Source organism: Tachyglossus aculeatus, chromosome 6, assembly GCF_015852505.1.
Source record: "Tachyglossus aculeatus isolate mTacAcu1 chromosome 6, mTacAcu1.pri, whole genome shotgun sequence".
In the NCBI taxonomy this organism is placed as follows: domain Eukaryota; kingdom Metazoa; phylum Chordata; class Mammalia; order Monotremata; family Tachyglossidae; genus Tachyglossus; species Tachyglossus aculeatus.
Window position 1 is genome coordinate 46,166,566 of NC_052071.1, and position 25,840 is coordinate 46,192,405.

Sequence of the window (25,840 nt, forward strand, 5' to 3'; positions counted from 1 at the left end):
GTGCCTCAGTTACCTCATCTGTCAAATGGGGATTAAGACTGTGAGCCCCCCATGGGACAACCTGATCACCTTGTAACCTCCCCAGTGCTTAGGACAGTGCTTTGCACATAGTAAGCACTTAATATATTCCATTTAAAAAAATATGGGAAGATCAGACAATGCAGAGTGAATACAGGAGGCCTTTTCTGTTTGTAGCAATATGATTGCTATGCTTTGATTTGCCCCTCCTTCCTCTCCCCCTCGTCCCACTCTCAATCCCCCCCGTCTTACCTCCTTCCCTTCCCCACAGCACCTGTATATATGTATATATGTTTGTACATATTTGTTACTCTATTTATTTTACTTGTACATATCTATTCTATTTTATTTTGTTAATCTGTTTGGTTTTGTTCTCTGTCTCTCCCTTCTAGACTGTGAGCCCACTGTTGGGTAGGGACTGTCTGTATATGTTGCCAACTTGTACTTCCCAAGCGTTTAGTACAGTGCTCTGCACACAGTAAGCGCTCAATAAATACGATTGATTGATTGATTGATTGATAGTAGTCCTCTATGGCCTCCGAGTTATGGTTTGGGAAGTAACGGCGAATGCCAAGGAAGTGAATCTCATTTGGAAAAATCAGTTTAGATTCCAGTGCAGCTTGAGTCGTGTGCACCCTGGACTGTTCTGACCTCTCGCCCACATCCTGCCTCTGGCCTGTAACATCCTCCTTCTTCCTTTCCGACAAACAATGATTCTCCCCACCTTCAAAACCTTCTTGAAGGCACATCTCCTTCAAGAACCTTCTCTAACTAAGCCCTCCTTTCCTCTTCCCACTTGTGGGAACAGCATGGCTTATTGGAAAGAGCTCGGGCTTGGGAGTCACAGGTCATGGGTTCCAATCCCAGCCCTGCCACTTTTCAGCTGTGTGACACTTAACTCATCTGTAAAATGAGGATTAAGACTGTGATTCCCCACGTGGGACAATCTGATTACCTTTTATCTGCCCCAGCGCTTAGAACAGTGCTTGGCACATGGTAAGCGCTTCACAAATACCATCATCATCATTGTCATCACTCCCTTCTGTGTCGCTTTGACTTGCTCCCTTTACTCATCCCCCCCTTCCAGCCCTTATGTAGATATCTGTAATTTTATTTATTTATATTAATGTCTGTCTTCCTCTCTAGACTATAAGCTCGTTGTGGGAAGGGAATGTGTCAGTGTTAGGTACAGTGCTCTGCACATAGTAAGTGTTCAGTAAATAAGATTGACTGACTCTTTGGCACTCTGCACACAGTAAGCGTTCAATAAATGCGATTGAATGAATGAATGAATGTGCTAAGCGCCGGGGTGGATACAGGCAAATAGTCCCTGTCCCATGAGGGGCTCACAGTCTCAATTCCGATTAGAACTGTGCTTGGCACATGGTAAGCGCTTAATAAATGCCGTTATTATTATTATTATTATTATTATTACGAGGTAACTGAGGCCCAGAGAAGTGAAGTGAGCTGCCCAAGATCACACAGCAGACAAGTGGCAGGGCCAGAACTAGAAGCTTCTGACTCGCCCTCGTTTATACTCTGGAAACTGCATGCAGGAGGAAGGGGCTACCAGTCCTGGAGGGCACCAGAGAACTAGCCCGCGGGCGACTTCATTTGACGAGCCCCCTCCTTCCTCTCCCCCTCATCCCCCTCTCCATCCCCCGTCTTACCTCTTTCCCTTCCTCACAGCACCTGTATATATGTATATATGTTTGTACATATTTATCACTCTATTTTACTTGTACATATCTATTCTATTTATTTTATTTTGTTAGTATGTTTGGTTTTGTTCTCTGTCTCCCCCTTCTAGACTGTGAGCCCACTGTTGGGTAGGGACCGTCCCTATATCTTGCCAACTTGTACTTCCCAAGCACTTAGTACAGTGCTCTGCACACAGTAAGCGCTCAATAAATACGATTGATTGATTGATTTTGCACTGATATTGGCCAGAGGAAAGAGCAATGTCCTCTGGGGATCAGGAGGTCTATGTTCTAACCCCAGCACTGCAAATATGGGAATGCCTGCTGGCTCAATATCGTCAGTGATGAAGGTTTGTGAATTAAGAACCCCTAGGACACCCCACAAGATGGATAGACCCAGCAGGAATCCTGAAAAACAGCTGACCAATCCATTGTATTTACTGAGCTCTTACTGTGTGAAGAGAGAGCACTGTACTAAGCGCTTGGGAACAGAGTTGGTAGACATGATCGTTGCCCACAAGGAGCTTACAGTCTACAAGAAGGGAAGCAGACCTAGCAGATAGAGCACAGAATTAGGAGTCAGAAGGAGCCATATTCTGATCCCAGCACTGCTACCTGTCTGCTGTGTGACCTTGGGAAGTCACTTAACTTCTCTGTGCCTCAGTGACCTCATCTGGAAAATGAGGATTAAGGCTGTGAGCCCCATGTAGGACAGGGACTGTGTCCAACCCGGTTAGATTATATGTACCCCAGTGCTTAGTACACTGGTATCTAAGACAAATACCATCAAAAAAAAGGACAGCGAACACCATAGTGACTAGTGGCTACCAAGGCTACTCCCTTCTGGGCCACAATACAGCATCGATCATTTGTTGCTGTCATCCGCTAATACCATGTCAGACAGGCACATTGGATTGGTAAAGAAAGCCAGAAAATCCTGAACTGACAAGACATGACATGGCAAACCTGAACTGTCCAGGCAATATCAATGCAAGCTTCCAGAACGGTGTTGGAACCCTATTTCAGCTAGGAAGGAGATCATCATCATCATCATCAATCGTATTTATTGAGCACTTACTGTGTGCAGAGCACTGTACTAAGCACTTGGGAAGTACAAATTGGCAACATATAGAGACAGTCCCTACCCAACAGTGGGCTCACAGTCTAAAAGGGGGAGACAGAGAACAAAACCAAGCATACTAACAAAATAGAATAAATAGAACAAAATAAAATGGCTTTCCAAACTGGAGTTAGATCTTTCACAAGATGATTCTTTAATCCTCAGATGTGAGCTGGGTTGTCAACCTTGGGATCTCCTGCCCATTTCATGTCTTACAGGAATCAAACTTTGTAATTATTTCTAACGATTATATAGTATTAGCAGCTGAAGGTGGCTCTCTAGGTTTGGGGAACAGCCTCTACATTCAAGGCCTGAAGTGAGGGTGTTTTTTCATTTTGGTGATAATAATTATGGTATTTATTAAGCGATTACTAGGTGGCAGGCACTATACTAAGCATTGGGGTAGATACAAGATAATCAGGTTGGACATAGTCCCTCTTCCACATCAATCAATCAATCAATTGTATTTATTGAGCGCTTACTTTGTGCAGAGCACTGTACTAGGCGCTCGGGAAGTACAAGTTGGCAACATATAGAGACAGTCCCTACCCAACAGTGGGCTCACATAGAGCTGGCAGTCTCAGTCCCTCTTTTGCAGATGAAGTAACTGAGGCACAGAGAAGTAAAATGACTTGCCCAGTGTCACACAGCAGACAAGGGGCAGAGATGGGATTAGAACCCAAGTCCTCTGATTCCCAGGCTCTATCTACTAGGCCATGTTACTTCTAGTGCTCATAGTGATTCTATAACGTTGGTGATTGCCACAGAGACTGAAAGGCAAGGTTCTGAAGCTTCAATCAATCAACGGTATTTATTGAGCGCTAACTATGTGCAGAGCACTGTACTAAGCGACTGGGAGAATACAATAAAATGTAACAGATAATGAATTTACAGATCTATCCAAAGAACTGGGCCAGTTAGCAACTCTCTGAAGTTGGGAGTCATGATCTGCAGGTCACTACCCTGTCCACAGAAAGCACCCCTCTCCATCATCATCATCATCATCATCAATCGTATTTATTGAGCGCTTACTATGTGCAGAGCACTGTACTAAGCGCTTGGGAAGCACAAATTGGCAACATATAGAGACAGTCCCTACCCAACAGTGGGCTCACAGTCTAAAAGGGGGAGACAGAGAACAAAACCAAACATACTAACAAAATAAAATAAATAGAATAGATATGTACAAATAAAATAACTAGAGTAATAAATATGTACAAACATATATACATATATACAGGATATACATATATACAGGATATCTTGTATATATATCTCCACTCCCGCCCCCCACCCAACCCAAATTTCAGGCCTCTTTGGACTGAGGATATTGTGATTTTTGATAACTGAAGTGGATTTGGGACATCCTACCAATCTCATCAGCAGGCAGGGATGGATCTGAGAGTCAGAGGGACCTGGATTCCAATCCCAGCTCTGCCTATTCTTTGCTGTGTGACTTTAGTCAAGTCACTTTACTTCTCTGTGCCTCAGTTACCTCCTCTGTAAAATGGGGTTTGAAATGGTGAACCCCATGTGGGACAAGGACTATATTCAACTTTGTATCTACCCCAGTGCTTAGTATTGTGCCTGGCACAAAGGAAGCACTTAACAAATACCACAATTATTATTATCATTATCAATAATAATAGTGGAGACAGGTCAATCAATCAAGTGTATTTATTGAGTGCTGATTGTGTGCAGAGGACTGTAATAAGCTCTTGGGGGAGTACATTATAACAGAGTTGGTTGGGAAGCAGAGTGGCTCAATGGAAAGAGCACGGGCTTGGGAGTCAGAGGTCATGGGTTCTAATCCCAGCTCCGCCACTTGTCGGCTGTGTGACTTTGGGCAAGTCACTTACCATCTTTGGGCCTCAGTTACCTCATCAGTAAAACGGGGATTAAGATTGTGAGCCCCTCGTGGGACAACCTGATCACCTTGTATCCCCCCCAGTGCTTAGAACAGTGCTTTGCACATAGTAAGCGCTTAACAAATATTATTATTATAGGCATGTTCCCATGACAAGCCTCCAGTCTAGATGAGGAGACGGACAGTAATCTAAATAAATTAAAGCTAATAATAATAATAAAATAATGATATTTGTTAAGCACTTTCATTCATTCATTCATTTATTGAGCACTTACTGTGTGCAGAGCACTGTACTAAGCACTTGGAAAATACAATTCGGCAACAGACAGAGACAATCCCTACCCAACAATGGTCTCACAGTAGGGATCAGGGGGACTTGCTATATGCAAGACACTGTATTAAGTGCTGGGGTGGATACAAACAAATCAGGTTGGACTCAGTCCCTGTCCCACATGGGGCTCACGGTCTCAATCCCCATTTTACAGATGAGGTCACTGAGACACAGAGAAGTGAAGTGACTTGCCAAAGGTCACACAGCAGACAAATGGTGGAGGAGGGCTTGGAACCCATGAATTTCCGATGCCCAGGTCTGTGCTCGATCTATTATGCCGTGCTGCTGTCCATAAGTGTAGTGGAGCTGAGGAAGGGGTGAATGAAAGGTACAAATCCAAGTGCAAGGGTGACGAGATTGAGTCCCTGCCTCCTCTCCTTGTTCTTCCGGGAAACGGCGTTGGGCCCACTGGGGCATCTGGCCATATACAGACCCCACACAACGCGGGTGGGACCCGGCTCCAGATTTCCAGTCTTGGGTGGGATTCCAATTCTGGCATACCACATCCAGGCTTGAGAAATATTCAGTGGAAAAAAAAAAGGAAAAAATGTAATTCTTGAAGAGCCAGAACCAGGGTGGGGTGAAAGATGCCTCTTGGAATTCCCAGGACGGGGCACAGCTGAAGAGATTCGGGAATCAGGGGGTTTGCCGGCTTTGCAGCCAAAGTCCTTTATTGGCTCTTAAACATTCATTCATTCAATTGTATTTATTGAGCGCTTACTGTGTGCAGAGCACTGTACTAAGCGCTTGGGAAGTACAAGTTGGCAACACATAGAGACGGTCCCTACCCGACAGTGGGCTCACAGTCTAGTATGAAGCACCCATACTTCATGCTGCTGCCCGGATTATTTTTGTCCAGAAACGCTCTGGGCATATTACTCCCCTCCTCAAAAATCTCCAGTGGCTACCAATCAATCTGCGCATCAGGCTGAAACTCCTCACCCTAGGCTTCAAGGCTGTCCATCACCTCGCCCCCTCCTACCTCACCTCCCTTCTCTCCTTCTACTGCCCAGCCCGCAACCTCCGCTCCTCCACCGCTAATCTCCTCACTGTACCTCGTTCTCGCCTGTCCCGCCGTCGACCCCCGGCCCACGTCCTCCCCCGGGCCTGGAATGGCCTCCCTCTGCCCCTCCGCCAAGCTCGCTCTCTTCCTCCCTTCAAGGCCCTGCTGAGAGCTCACCTCCTCCAGGAGGCCTTCCCAGACTGAGCCCCTTCTTTCCCCTCCCCCTCGTCCCCCTCTCCATCCCCCCATCTTACCTCCTTCCCTTCCCCATAGCACCTGTATATATGTATATATGGTTGTACATATTTATTACTCTATTTATTTATTTATTTATTTATTTTACTTGTACATTTCCATCCTGTTTTATTTTGTTGGTATGTTTGGTTCTGTTCTCTGTCTCCCCCTTTTAGACTGTGAGCCCACTGTTGGGTAGGGACTGTCTCTATGTGTTGCCAATTTGTACTTCCCAAGCGCTTAGTACAGTGCTCTGCACATAGTAAGCGCTCAATAAATACGATTGATTGATTGATAGAAGGGGGAGACAGAGAACAAAACAAAACATATTAACAAAATAAAATAAATAGAATATGTACAAATAAAATACATAATAAATAGAGTAATAAATATGTACAAACATATATACATGTATACAATGTCTGCGCAGGGCCTAGGGGACAGCCAGAGGTGATAGACAACGTCCACCCACTTGTCAGCTAGGTGACTTTGGGCAAGTCACTTCACTTCTCTGGGCCTCAGTGGCCTCATCTGTAAAATGGGGATGAAGACTGTGAGCCCCCCGTGGGACAACCTGATCACTTTGTATCCTCCCCAGCACTTAGAACAGTGCTTTGTACATAGTAAGCACTTAATAAAAATGCCATTATTATTATTATTATTATTATTATTAGTTCTGACTTCAAGTACTACAGTTGGGTGCTGGAGGCCCCTTCCCAGTGGAGGGATGGCCTCCCTCTTCAAATCCCAGCTCTGCCGCTTGTCAGCTGTGTGGCTTTGGGCAAGTCACTTCACCTCTCTGGGCCTCAGTTCCCTCATCTGTAAAATGGGGATTGCTAGGCAATGCAGAAGAGGGATCCCAGTACAGGATGATTGAGAAAAATATGATGAAGCCCGTATTTGTTTTCCTGGCTTATTTGTCTGATGGGTTGGTCGGTATTTTACTATAAAAGGCTCCAAGAGAGGAAGTGTTGGGAGAGCTATCCAAAAGAAATCTCATAGAACCAAGGAGTCACCGGCTCAAATTGGAAGGAGTAGTGGGTAGAAAAAGCATCTGCTGCAGCTAATAAACTTATTTGCTTTTGTAGTACAGCCTTTGTGAAGCAGCGTGGCTCAGTGGAAAGAGGCCGGGCTTGGGAGTCAGAGGTCATGGGTTTTAATCCCGGCTCCACTACTTGTCACCTGTGTGACTTTGGGCAAATCACTTCACTTACCTGTATATATATTACCTGTATATATGTATATATGTTTGTACATATTTATTACTCTATTTATTTATTTATTTATTTTACTTGTACATATCTATCCTATTTATTTTATTTTGTTAGTATGTTTGGTTTTGTTCTCTGTCTCCCCCTTTCAGACTGTGAGCCCACTGTTGGGTAGGGACTGTCTCTATATGTTGCCAATTTGTACTTCCCAAGCGCTTAGTACAGTGCTCTGCACATAGTAAGCGCTCAATAAATACGATTGATGATGATGATGATGATTCTTTGTGCCTCAGTGACCTCATCTGTAAAATGGGGATTGAGACTGTGAGCCCCACGTGGGACAACCTGATTATCTTAGGTCTTCCCCTGGTCTTAGAACAGTGCTTGGCACACAGTCAGTGCTTAACAGATACCATCATTATTATTATTAGCTGGTGTTTTCCCATTCTATTTTTTCCCCCTCTGGCACCCGTTGCTCTTCTCAAAGCCATTTGGGTTTGTTTCTTAATATCCTGTCTTCTTCTGGGTGGTTGCAAATTGATAGTTCCATCATTTATTCTAATAACTTCCCAGATAGCGATGTGAAAAGGCTACGGTGCCCCTCCTCTTCCTTTCAGTATTAATAAAAATCATGTTTTTTATTAAGCACTTTCTATGTAGTAATAATAATTCTGATACTTGTTAAGCATTTACTATGTGCCAAGCACTGTTCTAAGCATTGCCAGGTTGGACATTCATTCATTCATTCAATCGTATTTATTGAGCGCTTACTGTGTGCAGAGCACTGTATTAAGCGCTTGGGAAGTACAAGTTGGCAACATATAGAGACGGTCCCTACCCAACAGCGGGCTCACAGTCTAGAAGGGGGAAGACAGAGAACAAAACATAGTCCCTGTTCCACTTGGGGCTCACAGTCTCAATCCCCATTTTACAGATGAAGTGACTGAGGCCCAGAGAAGTGAAGTGACTTGCCCAAGGTCACACAGCAGAAAAGTGGTGGAGCCAGATTTAGAACCCGTGACCTTCCTACTCCCAGACCCGTGCTCTGGGCTAAGCCCTATGGCAGAAGCAGGATAATTAGAATAGAAACAGTCCCTTTTCCACAAAGGACTCACAGGCTAAGGGGAGGAAGAACAGGAATTTAACCTCCTTTTTACAGATGAGGAAATCGAGGCATTGAGAAGTCAAATGATTTGCCTCAGGTCATATAGCAGGCAAGAAGTGGAGCAAGGATTATAACCCGGATCTCCTGACTTCTAGTCCTGAGAGATTGCTGCCAGATCAGGCTGTGATGGGATGAAATTTAGTGACTAAATGCCTGTGGAAAGAAGCAAATTCATATCCCATTGGCCTTTTTCTGAGGTGTTTATGCGTCAGAAAAAGGCTGTAGATCTTGGCAGGTTCAGCACATCTTTTGCACCAGGCTTAAACCCAACAGTACATCTGAAGAGCCAAAAGGTTGGTAGTGTGCCATTTACGCTTGTGGCTGTTGTACCCACTGCCGGTGAATTGGGGAGAAAATGGGGCAAATTAGCAAGCACTGCTATTATCATTTACAAAATTTGATTGCAAGCAGGCTTGAAACCCAACTCATGGGTGAACCATTTAAAGCAAGCTAAAACCCTGAAACATCTCTGAAAGAAAATTGGAATCTGCTCATCTGTATTTTAATGAGAGATTTGAGGTTTCCATTACCTGTTTTTCTGAGTGCCCAGCTCCCATTCCGATGACTTTCCTATCCTCATACTCTGAATTGGTTTCCAAAATCTGCACCATCAGTCAGGGTCTAACTCCCAGTACATGCCTGGGAGTCGGAGGATGTGGGTTCTAATCCTGGCTCTGCCACATGTCTATTGTGTGACCTTAGGTAAAGCACTTCTTCACTTCTCTGAGCCTCAGTTACCTCATCTGTAAAATGAGGATGAAAACTGTGAGCCCCATGTGGGACATGGACTGTATCCAGCCTGATTACCTTGCAATTACCCCAGCACACAGAACCGTGAGTGGCACATAGTAAACACTTGTCTTGTATTATGCGTTCAATCATCTCCAACCCATAGTCTTTTAGACTGTGAGCCCACTGTTGGGTAGGGACTGTCTCTATGTGTTGCCAACTTGTACTTCCCAAGCGCTTAGTACAGTGCTCTGCACACAGTAAGCGCTCAATAAATACGATTGATGATGATGATAGCGACTCCATGAACACATCTGTCCCAGAACGCCCTACCTCCATCTTCAGTCGTAATAGTAATAATAATGATGGCGTTTGTTAAGTGCTTACTATGTGCAAAGCGCTGTTCTAAGCGCTGGGGAGGATATAAGGTGATCAGGTTGTCCCACGTGGGGCTCACAGTCTTAATCGCCCTTTTACAGATGAGGTAACTGAGGCACAGAGAAGTTAAGTGACTTGCCCCAACTGACAAGTGGCAGAGCTGGGATTTGAACCCATGACCTCTGACTCCCAAGCTCGTGCTCTTTCCACTGAGCCACCCTGCTTCTCTAATGGATCCATAGTTTTCTTGGTAAGAATACGACAGTGGTTTACCATCACCTTCTTCCGCACGGTAAACTGGAGTCTCCCCTCCTCGACTCTCTCGAGCTGCTGCTGCCCAGCACAGGGGAGTTTTGACATGTAGTAGATGCCTTTCACTCACTAGCCACTGCCCAAGCTAGGAATGGAATGAGTAGGCCTCTGCTTGACTCTCCCTCCCATTGCCGAGACTGGTAGAGGACTGGAATCTCTCCAGCTGCGATCCTGAGAGGGGAGTAAGTGCTTACCAAATACCATTATTATCATTATTATTACGATTATTTGACTAGTCAGATCCAAACGTGGAGCTGCTAGATTCTGCTGTGGATGAGCTGAATGACTCTCTACCTCGCTTTAATAATTACGGTATTTGTTAAGCTCTTACTACGTTTCAAGCAGTGGGGTAGCTATAATTAGGGAAGCAGCGTGGCTCAGTGGAAAGAGCATGGGCTTTGGAGTCAGAGGTCATGGGTTCGAATCCCGACTCCGCCACATGTCTGCTGTGTGATCTTGGGCAAGTCACTTAACTTCTCTGGGCCTCAGTTACCTCATCTGTAAAATGGGGATTAAGAATGTGAGCCCCATGTGGGACAACCTGTTTACCCTGCATCCTCCCCAGCGCTTAGAACAGTGCTTTGCACATAGTAAGTGCTTAACAAATGCCAATTATTATTATTATTATTATTAATTAGATTGGAAGCAATCCCTATCAATCAATCAATCGTATTTATTGAGCGCTACTGTGTGCAGAGCACTGTACTAAGCGCTTGGGAAGTACAAGCTGGCAACATATAGAGGCAGTCCCTGCCCAACAGTGGGCTCACAGTCTAGAAGGGGTAGACAGAGAACAAAACCAAACATACTAATAAAATAAAATAGAGTAGATAGGTACAAGCAAAACAAATAAATAGAGTAATAAATATGTACAAACATATATACAGGTGCTGTGGGGAAGGGAAGGCGGTAAGATGCGGGGGATGGAGAGGGGGGCGAGGGGGAGAGGAAGGAAGGGGCTCAGTGGGGGAAGGCCTCCTGGAGGAGGTGAGCTCTCGGCAGGGCCTTGAAGGGAGGAAGAGAGCTAGCTTGGCGGCACACGGCTCAAAGGCTAAGAAAGGGGGAGAACAGGTACTGAATCCCCATTTTACAGATGAGGAAATGGAGGCACTGAGAAGTTGTGACTTGCCCAAGGTTGCGCAGCAGGTAAGTGGCAGAACCATGATTAAAATGCAGATCCTCTGCCTCCTAGGCCTGTGCTCTTTCCACTGGGTCATGCTGCTCTTTGAGGTGAAAGAAGCAAGGCTGAGGCAGTGGTTTGTACCATCACATACTCAGGCATAGGAATAGAAAGAAATGATGTATTCCTCAGTACATCTGAAGTCATTTGCCAGTCAGTCAATCGTAGCTATTGAGCGCTTACTGTGTGCAGAGCGCCGTACTAAGTGCTAAGGAGAGTACCGTATAACAATAAGCAGACCCATTTCCTGCCGCAGTGTCTCCACAGCGGACACAGTTTGGAAAAATGAACAAAAATCACTTTCAATCCAATGAACCGGAGATTGCTAACCGGTGTTTTGTTATTTGGGGTCAGTTGGGCAGTAATAATAATAATATTAATGATTGTGGTATTTTTTAAGCGCTTACTGTGTGTCAAGCCCTGTTCTAAGCACTGGGGTAGGTACAGGCAATTCAGGACGGACACAGTCCCTGTCCCACATGGGGCTCACCGTCTCAATCCCCGTTTTACAGATGAGGTAACCGAGGCACAGAGGAAATGAAGTGACTTGCCCAAGGTCACACAGCAGACAAGTGGTGGAGTGGGATTAGAACCCAGGTCCTGAGTCCCAGGCCCGGGCTGTATCCACTAGGCCATGAAATACTGGGCTTCAAGGCTGTCCATCACCTCGCCCCCTCCTACCTCACCTCCCTTCTCTCCTTCTCCAGCCCAGCCCGCACCCTCCACTCCTCCGCCGCTAATCTCCTCCCCGTACCTCGTTCTCGCCTGTCCCGCCATCGACCCCCGGCCCACGTCATCCCCCGGGCCGGGAATGCCCTCCCTCTGCCCATCCGCCAAGCTAGCTCTCTTCCTCCCTTCAAGGCCCTGCTGAGAGCTCACCTCCTCCAGGAGGCCTTCCCAGACTGAGCCCATTCCTTCCTCTCCCCCTCGTCCCCCTCTCCATCCCCCCGTCTTACCTCCTTCCCTTCCCCACAGCACCTGTATATATGTATATATGTTTGTACATATTTGTTACTCTATTTATTTATTTTACTTGTACATATCTATTCTATTTATTTTATTTTGTTAGTATGTTTGGTTTTGTTCTCTGTCTCCCCCTTTTAGCCTGTGAGCCCACTATTGGGTAGGGACTGTCTCTATATGTTGCCAATTTGTCCTTCCCAAGCACTTAGTACAGTGCTCTGCACATAGTAAGCGCTCAATAAATACGATTGATGATGATGATGAAATACTGCGGGGACTGCTTTGAGAATGCTAGGCAGGGTTTGTGGAGACAAGGCAGCTGCTTCGCGGTATGCCGTGAAGTCCTAGGATGCGCCGCTGACCTTCTAAGCTTGATTGAAGGTGATGTCTGGGAGTTGCAGTGGTCCTGCCCTTTTCCCTCACTACGCCTCCAGCCTGTCTGAATTTGGGCAGTTACCCTGAAGACTCCTAAGCTGAAGGTGGTGTAAAAAAGAGATGGAAAAGCCCCTGTCTATCTGTAATAATATTGATAATATTATCACCTCACCCCCTCCTACCTCACCTCCCTTCTCTCCTTCTCCAGCCCAGCCCGCACCCTCCGCTCCTCTGTCGCTAATCTCCTCACCGTACCTCGTTCTCGCCTGTCCTGCCGTCGACCCCCGGCTCATGTCATCCCCCGGGTCTGGAATGCCCTTCCTCTGCCCATCTGCCAAGCTAGGTCTCTTCCTCTCTTCAAGGCCCTACTGAGAGCTCACCTCCTCCAGGAGGCCTTCCCAGACTGAGCCCCTTCCCTCCTCTCCCCCTCGTCCCCCTCTCCATCCCCCCATCTTACCTCCTTCCCTTCCCCACAGCACCTGTATATATGTTTGTACATATTTATTACTCTATTTATTTATTTATTTTACTTGTACATATCTATTCTATTCATTTTATTTTGTTAATGTGCTTGGTTTTGTTCTCTGTCTCCCCCTTTTAGACTGTGAGCCCACTGTTGGGTAGAGACTGTCTCTATATGTTGCCATCTTGTACTTCCCAAGCACTTAGTACAGTGCTCTGCACACAGTAAGCGCTCAATAAATATGATTGATGAGGATGATGATAATAATAATAATGGTATTTGTTAAGCGCTTACTATGTGCAAAGCACTGTTCTAAGCTCTGGGGGGATACAGGGTGATCAGGTTGTCCCACGTGGGGCTCATAGTCAATCCCCACTTACAGATGAGGGAACTGAGGCACAGAGAAGTGAAGCGATGTGCCCAAAGTCACACAGCTGTCAATTGGCGGGGCTGGGATTTGAACCCGCGTCCTCTGACTCCAAAGCCCGGGCTCTTTCCACTGAGCCATGCTGCTTCTCTGCTTCTGTAGAGACTGAATCTCAGTCAATCAATCAATGACATCACCTACATTTTAGTAGGGTCAGGAGGGGAGAGCCCTGTGCCGCTGGGCATTTTTCTTCCCCACTCATCCTCATTCCCCCTCCCCCTCAATCAATCAATCAATCAATCGTATTTATTGAGCGCTTACTGTGTGCAGAGCACTGTACCAAGCGCTTGGGGAGTACAAGTTGGCAACATATAGAGACAGTCCCTACCCAACAGTGGGCTCACAGTCTAAAAGGGGGAGACAGAGAACAAAACCAAACATACTAACAAAATAAAATAAATAGAATAGATATGTACAAGTAAAATAAATAAATAAATAAGTATCTCACCCACCAGAGGGTGAGACACTGGGTTTGGACCAGAGTTGGGTAGACAGCAGAGGTTTGCAGATTCGTAACAGTTCTGCTCTCTCCCTATTAGACCCCATCCTCCTGAAAAAATACATCATCTCTTTAAATTGGGTGGAACCCAATTTAAACAATAGGTGTTTTAAACAATGTGCCAACACTCAGGCGAGTTTAGACCAAGTGCCTAGAGCAGGGCTGTGCCCTCTGCAGGTGTTCAGGAAATACTAATTCGTCATGTCGATGGAGATGATGATAATAATAATAATAATGATGGCATTTATTAAGCACTTACTATGTGCAAAGCACTGTTCTAAGCACTGGGGAGGTTACAAGTGATCAGGTAGTCCCACGGGGGGCTTAAAGTCTTAATCCCCATTTTACAGATGAGGGAACTGAGGCCCAGAGAAGTTAAGTGACTCGCCCAAAGTCACACAGCTGACAAGTGGTGGAGCCAGGATTTGAACCGATGACCTCTGACTCCAAAGCTCGGGCTCTTTCCACCGAGCCATGCTGCTTCTCTGATCATTTCCCCTTTTCACCTTCCCTTGTGCATTGGCTTTGCACTCAGATCTGTACCCTTTAAAGCACTAGTTACCCCACCCCCAGGCTCTCAGCACTGTAAGCTCGCTGTGGGCAGGGAATGTGTCCGTTTATTGTTGTATTGTACTCTTCTAAGCGCTTAGGACAGTGCTCTGCACCCAGTAAGCACTCAAAAACTACGATTGAATGAATGAAATATACATATCCTTGTATTCTCCCCTTTCCCTTGTCTCTAATTTATTTTTAATGTCTGTCCTCCACTCTAGACCGTGATCTCCTTGGGGACAGGGATTTTAGCTACAAACTCTATTACACTGCAATCTCCTAAGTGCTGAGAACAGTGCCTTTCTAGCAGAAAGTACTCACGAATACCACTGATTGACTGTTGGACCGCACTGATAAAATTTGGCAGGGTGCATAGATTCCCCCTGAATCTGATTCCTGAATCAGATCTTTGTTAGTATGTTTGGTTTGTTAGTATGTTTGGTTTTGTTCTCTGTCTCCCCCTTTTAGACTGTGAGCCCACTGTTGGGTAGGGACTGTCTCTATATGTTGCCAACTTGGACTTCCCAAGCGCTTAGTACAGTGCTCTGCACACAGTAAGCACTCAATAAATACTATTGATGATGATGATGATCTCTAGTTTACAAGCCATCAGTTTCAGGTTCCTTTCTCAAGACTTGGTTAGGAATAGGCGTCACATAAAATAACACATCCTACAGAAAAAAAAAAAAGTGAGGCAGTTTCCAGACATAAACAGCTTCAGATCTTTTACAGCTCCGCTCCCGGCACCATGTGGAGCGAACAAAGTGAAGACTTTTGGCTTTATTTCAGTAAACATTTCCTTAGGAGTAATTAAGCAACCCCTCCCAAACATTGGACATTTGATTTAGAAAGAGAAGCAAAACAAACATTCTCACTTTTCATGGCAAACGTTCTCACTTTTCATCACAGACATCCCTGGTGTTCAGATTGAACCTTGTCTCCAACACGTAGCGAGGGCTATCACCCTGCAGGAGGTAATTTTAGTCGCAATTAGAATTTAGCATACAATCCTTTTTCATTTCTCCACCTTTGGATAGCGATACATGGTTACTAGAGAGTTCCTATCCTCCACTGCAGAACTGTAGACATTTCATCCACTGATTCAATCGAATTTATTGAGTGCTTACTATGTGCAAAGCACTGTACTAAGTGCTTGGGAGCGTACAATCCAACAAAAACCAGTGGCATTCCTGCCCACAACGAGTTCCCAGTCTACAGTGGGGGAGACAAACATCAGTACAAATAAATGAAATTACAGCTACATATATAAGTACTCTGGGGCTGGGGTAGGGTGGGGAGAGCAAAGGGATAAATAATATTACAGAATTTCCCTGGTGGAGGATTGTTAATGGAGTTTGGGAGGTGCCGCAGGTAAGCAAGATGATTATTCATTCATTCATTCTTTCATTCATTCAATCTTATTTATGGAGCGCTTACTGTGTGCAGAGCACTGTACTAAGTTCTTGGGAAGTACAAGTCGGCAACATATAGAGATTACCATTATGAATGACAGATAAAACTTGATGGAAATCCCAAATTCACTGATAATTTTTTGTTGTTGTTGAGATCTGTATTGCCTAAGGATGTCTTTTCAATCAGTCAAACACTCAATTAATTGTATTAGTTGAGCACTTACTGTGTGCAGGGCACTGTACTAAGTGCTTGGGAGAGGACAATATAACAGAGTTGGTAGACTCATTCCCAGCCCACAGTGAGCTCTCGGTCTAGAGGGGGAGACAGACATTAATGCATCTTTTTTTTTTTTTTTGACATATTTTGGTTGGGATTTTCCTTAGCCACTTGATAAAGCCTTTAAAAGCAAAAACCCACAATGAAACCATTGTAGTGACAAGAATAAGCAGGCTGGATCCAAAAAGAAAAAATCCCCAAAGAGAACGGGCAAAAACAAATTAGTATTTTAATGTGGAACGTGAGAGTCAAAGAAATGCCTGTCTGAAAATTGCTGAGTCTGAGATACTCAGGGGTTTCCCAGGTACCCCATTCTTTCTTTTCTATCAGTAGGTGGTTTGTGGGTTTTTTTCTTTCTTTTTTTTTTTCCTTTCCCTCTCTCTTATCTGCTAATTTGTTAGTCACCCTCCAGATGTGTTTGAGGCCTGTTAGGGTAAGTCTGTTTGGACAAGTCTGTTTACTGCCAGATGGTCTCATTCGGCCATTTTCCAGGTTTCCAAAAACTGAGACGTTTTTCCTTTTGTAACACTTGAGATAAATAATGGTCTCTCTCATAATTCAGCTTTATTGGTGGAACTCAGTTCCAAAATATTTACTCCAGCCAATTAAAAGAATAATGAAGACGTTTTCTAGGACTCTTCCCGACTCTCAGTTTGTAACACCTTTATAATCATCCTCCAAACATTCATTTCGGTTTTTACTGAAAGTAGCAGCGCCCCGATTTCCGAGAGGGAAAATGGAGACCCAGGAGTCGGGGGCTTCCAAGAGTGAAAATTTATTTTATTTTGTTAGTATGTTTGGTTTTGTTCTCTGTCTTCCCCTTTTAGACTGTGAGCCCACTGTTGGGTAGGGACTGTCTCTATATGTTGCCAATTTGTACTTCCCAAGAGCTCTGCACATAGTAAGCGCTCAATAAATACAATTGATGATGATGATGAAAACGTGCAGCAGTGCTCCACTGAGGTCCAGAAGTAAAGCCAACTGTTTGGGCTGCTAATTTACCAGAGTGCCAAGAGAAAAACCACTGAAAACAAAAAGGAGTGAAGGAATTTGATTCATTCCTAGCAGATGTCTCATTTGAATCAAGGGGCTGCGAGACAATGTACTTTACAAATCACCCATTCCCACTAGTTCCTTGTTTGCAGTGGCTTTGGAGGTGGGACAGAGAGGGGAGTAAACAAAGTACTTAAAAGAAAACTGAGACCTTTATTAAGTATCACTGCTCCAAATACCTGTTCTCTGACTCATCTTTGTTCCACCACCCCCGTTCCCAAAGAATATGTTTAATAAATTGAATTTAACTATCCCATGTAAACCTCTCTGTGATTCAAAGCTGTTCCTAGATTTAATAATAATAATATTGATAAGAATGATGGTATTTGGTAATCGCTTACTAAGTGTCAAGTACTGTTCTAAGCACTGGGGTAGATACAAGGTAATCGGGTTGTCCCACTTGGGGCTCACAGTCCTAATCCTCATTTTACAGATGAGGTAACTGAGGCACAGAGAAGGTAAGTGACTTGCTGAAAGTCACACAGCTGACAAGTGGCGGAGCCGGCATTAGAACCCATGACCTCTGACTCCTATGGTCGTGCTCTTTACACTAAACCATCATCATCATCATCATCAATTGTATTTATTCATCATCATCATCATCAGTCGTATTTATTGAGCGCTTACTATGTGCAGAGCACTGTACTAAGCGCTTGGGAAGGACAAATTGGCAACATATAGAGACAGTCCCTACCCAACAGTGGGCTCACAGTCTAAAAGGGGGAGACAGAGACCAAACATACTAACAAAATAAAATAAATAGAATAGATATGTACAAATAAATTAAATAAATAAATAAATAGAGTAAAAAATATGTACAAACATATATACATATATACAGGTGCTATTGAGCGCTTACTGTGTGCAGAGCACTGTACTAAGCGCTTGGGAAGTACAAGTTGGCAACATATAGCGACAGTCCCTACCCAACAGTGGGCTCACCCTCTTGACTCCACTGATCTATTTAATAATAATAATAATAATAATAATAATAATAATGGCATTTGCTAAGCAATTACTATGCGCCAAGCACTGTTCTAAGCATTGGGGTAGACACCAGGTAATCAGGTTGTGCCTCGTGGGGCTCACAGTCTTAATCCCCATTTTACAGATGAGGGAACTGAGGCACAGAGAAGTTAAATGACTTGCCCAACTGACAAACGGCAGAGCCGGGATTAGAACCCACGACCTCTGACTCCCGAGCCCGTGCTCTTTCCACTGAACCACGCTGCTTCTCTGTTTAGACTGTGTGCCCCATGTAGGACAGGGACTATGTCCAAACTGATTAACTTGTACCTACCTCAGTGCTTATAACAGTGCTTCACACAAAGTAAGCACTTAAATATGATAATAATAATAATAATAATAAAATAATAATTAAAAAATCTGTGACCCTGGGAAGGAGCATAGCCTAATGGAAAGACCGTGAGACTGGGAGTCAGGAGACCCGAGTCCTCTAGATTGTAAGCTTCTTGTGGACAGGGAACATGTCTACCAACTCTGTTGTACTCTCCCAAGCATTCAGTACAGTGCTCTGCATTCAGTAAGCACTCAATAAATAGTATTTAGTGATTGAATCATTGATCATTGGTGAAGCAGTGTGGCATAGTGGAAAGAGCACAGGCTTGGGAGTCAGAGGTCATGGGTTCTAATCCCGGCTCCGCCGCTTATCAGCTGTGTGACTTTGGGCAAGTCACTTAACTTCTCTGTGCCTCAGTTACCTCATTTGTAAAATGAGGATTAAGACTATGAGCCCCACATGGGACAACCTAATTACCTTGTATCTACCCCAGTGCTTAGAACAGTGCTTGGCACACAGTAAGTGCATAACAAATGCCATTATTATTCTAGTACTGGCTCTGCCATTTGTTTGTTGGGTGACCTTGGACAAGTCACTTCACTTTCTCTGGACCTCAGTTTCCTCCTCTGTAAAATGGGGATTCAATACCTGAACCCCTTCCCTTTACTTCTCTGGACCTCAGTTTCCTCATCTGTAAAAATGGGGACAAAATACCTGTTCTCCCTTCCTCCTCATGCCGTGAGCCCTATTTGGGACAGGGATTGTGTTTGATCTACTTCTATTGGATTTATACTAGTGTTTGATAGAGCGCTTCACACAGAGTAGTCATTTAACATATATCATTATTATTATGATCAATTTTATGGGACTTGTGAGCCTAAAAGAGGAATGTTTCTACGCATCTTCTTAGATCACGAAATTTGAAATTCTTGATTTAGGGGTTTCTGGTCAAAGTAAATTGGTGTGAGACTTGGGTTTCTGGGATGGGTGTACAGTTGGTCTTCAGTGAGAAAGCACTGATTAAGTTCTCTCAGGGTGGCCTAGGTGAAAGGAAAGAGAATGCAACAAATTCCCCTTCACATAAGCGCTTAGTACAGTGCTCTGCACACAGTAAGCGCTCAATAAATACGATCAAATGAATCTGCCTCCTCACTGGGCTAATTCTCCGGGCCCAGGTCCTGCTAATCCTGTACAAGGCAAGCTAATGGAGGTAATCGGGGTCTCACGGTCTTAATCCCCATTTTACAGATGAGGTTACTGAGGCCCAGAGAAGTTAAGTGACTTGCCCAAAGTCACACAGCAGACAAGCGGTGGAGCTGGAATTGGAACCCATGACCTCTGACTTCCAAACCCCTGCCCTTTCCACTGAGCCACGCTGCTTCTCTACTGTGTTCGGATTGTACCGCTCCATCCAGCAGCCTCCTGGCACCGTTTCACACTGAGGGTTGAGGACTCAAGTGCTAATTCTTGCATTTTCTCTCCCCTAGACTGGCAAGTGGCCACTCTGGTGTTGATCCTGGCGGCATCCACCATCACCCTGCTGGCATTCCTCATCTCCTTAATCTCGTTCTGCTCCGGGACTTACAGGCGCTATTATCGCGTTGTTGCCGTCTTCCTCTTTGGTGCTGGTAAATGTTTCTATTATTATTATTATTATTATTATTATCATTAGCAATGATAATAATAATCATATTTGTTAAGTGCTTACTATGTGCCAGACACTGAACTTAAGCTCTGGGGTTGAACAGAATCCCTGTCCCCCATTGCGCTTGTAGTCTCAATCCTCCTTTTACAGATGGGGTAACTGAGGCACAGAGAAGTGAAGTGAGTTGCCCAAGATCACTCCAGCAGACAAGTGGCAGAGCTGGGAATAGAATCCAACTCCTTCTGAATCCCAGGCCTGTGATCTATCCACTAGGCCATGCTCCTTCCAGTTTATAACCATATTCCAAAATCAGTACGTCTTAATCAGGAGAAGCGGCGGTGTGGCCTAATAATAATAATAATGATGATGGTATTTGTTAAGCGCTTACTATGTGCAAAGCACTGTTCTAAGCACCGGGGAGGTTACAAGGTGATCAGGTTGTCCCACGGGGGGCTCACAGTTTTAAGCCCCATTTTACAGATGAGGTAACTGAGGCACAGAGAAGCTAAGCGACTTGCCCAAAGTCACACAGCTGACAGTTGGCGGAGCTGGGATTTGAACCCATGACCTCTGACTCCAAAGCCCGGGCTCTTTCCACTGAGCCATGCCTAGTAGAAAGAGCATAGTCCTGGAAGCCAGGTGACCTGGGTTTCAGGACCAGCTCCATAACTGGCCTTCTGTGTGTACATATTTATCATTCTATTTATTTTGTTAGCGATGTGCATTTAGCTTTAATTCTATTTATTCTGATGACTTGACACCTGTCCACATGTTTTGTCTGTCTCCCCCTTCTAGACTGTGAGCCGGTTGTCAGGTAGGGACCGTCTCTATATGTCGCTGACTTGTACTTCCCAAGCGCTTAGAACAGTGCTCTGCACACAGTAAGCGCTCAATAAATACAATTGAATGAATGAATGAATGATCTTGGGGAAGTCATTTTACTTCTCTGTACCTCAGTTTCCTCATCTGTAAAAATGGGGACAAAATACCTGTTCTCCCTCCTCCTTATGCCGTGAGCCCTATTTGGGACAGGGATTGTGTTTGATCTACTTCTATTGGATTTATACTAGTGTTTGATAGAGCGCTTCACACAGAGCAGTCATTTAACATATACCATTATTATTATTATCAATTTTATGGGACTTGTGAGACTAAAAGAGGAATGGTTCTACGCATCTTCTCAGATCACGAAATTTGAAATTCCTGATTTAGGGGTTTCTGGTAAAAGTCAATTGGTGTGAGACTCTTGGGTTTCTGGGATGGGTGTACAGTTGGTCTTCAGTGAGAAAGCACTGATTAAGTCCTCTCAGGGTGGCCTAGGTGAAAGGAAAGAGAATGCAACAAATTCCACTTCACATAAGCTCTTAGTACAGTGATCTGCACAAAGTAAGCACTCAATAAATACGATTGAATGAATCTGCCTCCTCAATGGGCTAATTCTCCGGGCCCAGATCCTGCTAATGCTGTACAAGGCAAGCTGTCTAATAGATCAATAATTATAATCAGAAAGAGTTTCTGGATAGTATACTATATTTCATATAGTATATATATATATTTCATATATATATATATATACAGCATTATATTTCATTTCAACCCTTCTGGGTGACTTGGGCAGAGGTTGGAGGGAAGTTAGACTTTCCTGTGGATTCCAAACATTTGGGGTTGGACTACACTTTTTTTAAAGTGGTATTTCTTAAGCACTTACTATGTGCCCGGCACTATACTAAGCACTGGGGTAATAATAATAATAATAATAATGGTATTTGTTAAGCGCTTACGATGTGCCAAACACTGTTCTAAGTGCTGGGGTACATACAAGGTAATCAGGTTGTCCCACATGGGGCTCACAGTCTTAATCCCCATTTTACAGATGAGGTAACGGAGGCAAAGAGAACTGAAGTTACTTTGCCCAGGGTCACACAGCAGACAAGTGGAGGAGGCAGGATTAGAACCCAGTTCCTTTTGATTTCCAGGCCGGTACTCTATCCACTAAGCCATGCTGCTTCTCATTCTCATTTCATTTGGTGGCCCAGAGGGAAGAAACCCCGACCTCACGCTTCTGTAGCCTCTGGATGTGAGGGCAAACTTAGGATCAATCAATCAATCGTATTTATTGAGCGCTTACTGTGTGCAGAGTACACAACTTGTACTTCCCAAGCGCTTAGTACAGTGCTCTGCACACAGTAAGCGCTCAATAAATACGATTGATGATGATGATGCAGAGCACTGTACTAAGCGCTTGGGAAGTACAAGTTGGCAACATATAGAGACAGTCCCTACCCAACAGTGGACTCACAGTCTAAAAGGGGGAGACAGAGAACAAAACCAAACATACTAACAAAATAAAATAAATAGAATAGATATGTACAGGTAAAATAAATAAATAAATAGAGTAATAAATATGTACAAACATATATACAGGAGGGTGAGGTTTTGAAGGGGTGGGAGACAGAAATCAAAGGAGACACGCAGAGAGAGGGAAGAGAAACAGAGAGACAGGCCCAGAAAAGAAAAAGGAGAAAAAAAGCAAGATGGAGAAAAGAGAACCTGAGAGGAAAAAGAAGCCAGAGAGAGATAGATACTGGGGGAGTGAAAATCCAATCCAGTCAGGAATCAAGTAGGGGAGAGACCAGAAGATCAGAGCCCTGGACTGGCCTCAGAGTTGCTGGGCACTCAGGGACTCCATTTAAGACCCTTCCCTGGCTCTGAGGTGAGTGGAGATCTTGGCCCCGTCTGGTGACCGGATAATAATAATAATTGTAGCATTTTTTAAGTGCCAGGCACTGTACTAAGTGCTGGGGTGGATACAAGCAAATCAGGTTGGACAAAGCCTCTGTCCCGCATGGGCCATTTTACAGATGAGGTAACTGAGGCCCAGAGAAGTAAAGTGACTTGCCCAAGGCCACACAGCAATCAATCAATCATATTTATTGAGCGCTTACTGTGTGCAGAGCACTGTACTAAGCGTTTGGGAAGTACAAGTTGGCAACATATAGAGACAGTCCCTACCCAACAGGCTCACAGTCTAAAAGGGGGAGACAGAGGACAAAACCAAACATACTAACAAAATAAAATAAATAGAATAGATATTTACAGGTAAAATAAATAGAGTAATAAATATGTACAAACATATATACATATATACAGGTGCTGTGGGGAAGGGAAGGAGGTAAGATGGGGGGATAGAGAGGGGGACGAGGGGGAGAGGAAGGAAGGGGCTCAGTCTGGGAAGGCCTCCTGGAGGAGGTGAGCTCTCAGTAGGGCCTTGAAGGGAGGAAGAGAGTTAGCTTGGCGGATCAATCAATCAATCAATCGTATTTATTGAGCGCTTACTATGTGCAGAGCACTGTACTAAGCGCTTGGGAAGTACAAATTGGCAACACATAGAGACAGTCCCTACCCAACAGTGGGCTCACAGTCTAAAAGGGGGAGACAGAGAACAGAACCAAACATACCAACAAAATAAAATAAATAGGATAGAAATGTACAAGTAAAATAAATAAATACATAAATGAATAGAGTAATAAATATGTACAACCATATATACATATATACAGGTGCTGTGGGGAAGGGAAGGAGGTAAGATGGGGGGATGGATAGGGGGACGAGGAGGAGAGGAAGGAAGGGGCTCAGTCTGGGAAGGCCTCCTGGAGGAGGTGAGCTCTCAGCAGGGCCTTGAAGGGGGGAAGAGAGCTAGCTTGGCGGATGGGCGGATGGATTGGGGGCATTCCAGGCAGAGCCAGGATTAAAACCCGTGACGGTCTGACTTGCAGGCCCGTGCCGTATCCACTAAGCCATGTGAGAGCTCACTCACTGCCATGACTAGGTCTTGAGAGAGCTTGGGCATGGCCTACCGGTAGCGGGTAGTTAACAAAGTGGAGGCACCATCTTGGCAGCTTTCATCTCTTTTTAGTCTCTTTGGGCTCCTGCCAGTCCCACCCAAAATGCTGCGAGGGTGAAGGAATTACCTTCCCCTCCACTAGGCCTTCTCCAGAAAGGGAGGGGGAGAATGGAAAGCCCTCCTCACTCTCACAACTTCTATCCATCCTAACTGACGACCGCCGGCTGAATCTCACCTTGGAGGACGGAGAGAGGGCTAGGGCAGAAACCAAAGCAAAGTCTGCGGCCTTGAAAGAAATTAATTAGAGCTCCAAACCTACAACTCAGCCTCTGTCAAACCTCCAGAAGGAGCAGCATCCAGGAGGAAGTCAAGGCCCTCAGATCCTCTCAGGTGTGACTGAACTTGGATGCCTTCTAATGAGAAGGAAGCGCTTAGTAAGCGCTCAGTACAGTGCTCTGCACACAGTAAGCGCTCAATAAATGCGATGGATTGATTGAGAAGGAACCTGAAGAGAGAAACTCCACCTTGTCCTTAACCACTTGATTTTCACTCTGTGGGTGGATGGCAGCCAGCGTTCACATGAAAAGCCCGGTAGTATCTTTGATGGCTATTCCTCTTGAGGTTCCTCCCGATCCCACGATCCTAGGGTTGCTATTACTTTCTCTTTGTTTCACGATGCTGCCGGGTGTTCCAGAAATAAATTCTGCCTTCTCTCGGAACGGCATAGTTGTGTAGCCCAGGGCAGAGAAGTCTACCATGTTCTCATTAGCTCCTAATAAACATTTTCATGGTAATATAGCCAGGACTAAAGGCCCGTGTGTTGATTCAGATCAAATGGAATGTTTGAACTTCACTAGACACGATTAATTTAACTAAGTGGAAGACACAGAACCCCAAAATGTGCTCAGGGATTTTGGCTCTGAATCGGAGAAGCCAAGCCAGCCATTTTTCAGGAGGAGAGCAAGGGGCTGAACCAAGGGGAAGGAGTCCGGTGGGCGTTTTGTCCCGTTGTTTATCGATCCTGGGTTTTAACTCGTTTGTTTTCCCCTCCCGTTTCCTTTGTGTGTAGTAGTCCTGCAGGTCTGCGCCTTAATCCTCTACCCGATCAAATTCATCGACAGCAGCATGCTGAAATCCTACCATGAGTTCAACTGGGGCTACGGCCTGGGCTGGGGATCGGCTATTTTCATGCTCGGTGGTGCCATTCTTTACTGCTTGCGCACAGACATTTATGAGGACGCCTATTACTAGCAGAGCCTTTGGCCGGAGTGAACGAGTGTGGGTTCCTGGACTGTAACGGGAATGATGGGGGGAAGTGGAGGGCAGAAAGGCGATTTCCTGGGTGGCCTTGTGGGCAGGTAATGTGCCTACCAACTCTGTCTTATTGGATAATAATAATAATAATAATGGTGGTATTTGTTAAGCGCTTACTATGGGCAGAGCACTGTTCTAAGCGCTGGGGGGAATAAAAGGAGATCAGGTTGTCCCACATGGGGCTCACGGTCTTCATCCCCATTTTACAGATGAAGTACAGAGAAGTTAAGCGACTTGCCCAAAGTCACACAGCTGACAAGTGGCGGAGCCGGAATTAGAACCCATGACCTCTGACTCCCAAGCCCGGGCTCTTTCCACTGAGCCAGGCTGCTTCTCCCAAGCACTCAGTACAGTGCTCTGCACACAGGAAGCATTCAATAAATACGATTGATTGATTGGTTCAGAATTGAAAGCGTTCCAATTGCAGAAAGAGTACAGGCCTAGGAGTCAGAAGACCTGGGTTCTAAT

At 44.9% G+C, this 25,840-nt stretch overlaps 1 protein-coding gene and 1 non-coding gene across 3 annotated transcripts in view; one reads left to right on the forward strand and one right to left on the reverse strand.

Moving 5' to 3' along the window:
- Nucleotides 1-25,467, forward strand: part of LOC119929961 (transmembrane protein 47-like) — a 50,402-nt gene extending 24,935 nt beyond the window's left edge. For both annotated transcript variants that reach the window (XM_038748348.1, XM_038748347.1), the window contains 2 exons: nt 20,057-20,197; nt 25,128-25,467. In XM_038748348.1, coding sequence (XP_038604276.1) covers nt 20,057-20,197; nt 25,128-25,309 — 323 coding nt within the window. In that variant the 3' untranslated portion in view covers nt 25,310-25,467. The remainder of the gene's footprint in view (nt 1-20,056; nt 20,198-25,127) is intronic.
- On the reverse strand, nt 10,113-10,249 carry LOC119930205. Its single transcript, XR_005451693.1, has one exon. It is a non-coding gene; the product is annotated as a small nucleolar RNA SNORA7 (small nucleolar RNA).
- Nucleotides 25,468-25,840: the final 373 nt, after the last annotated feature.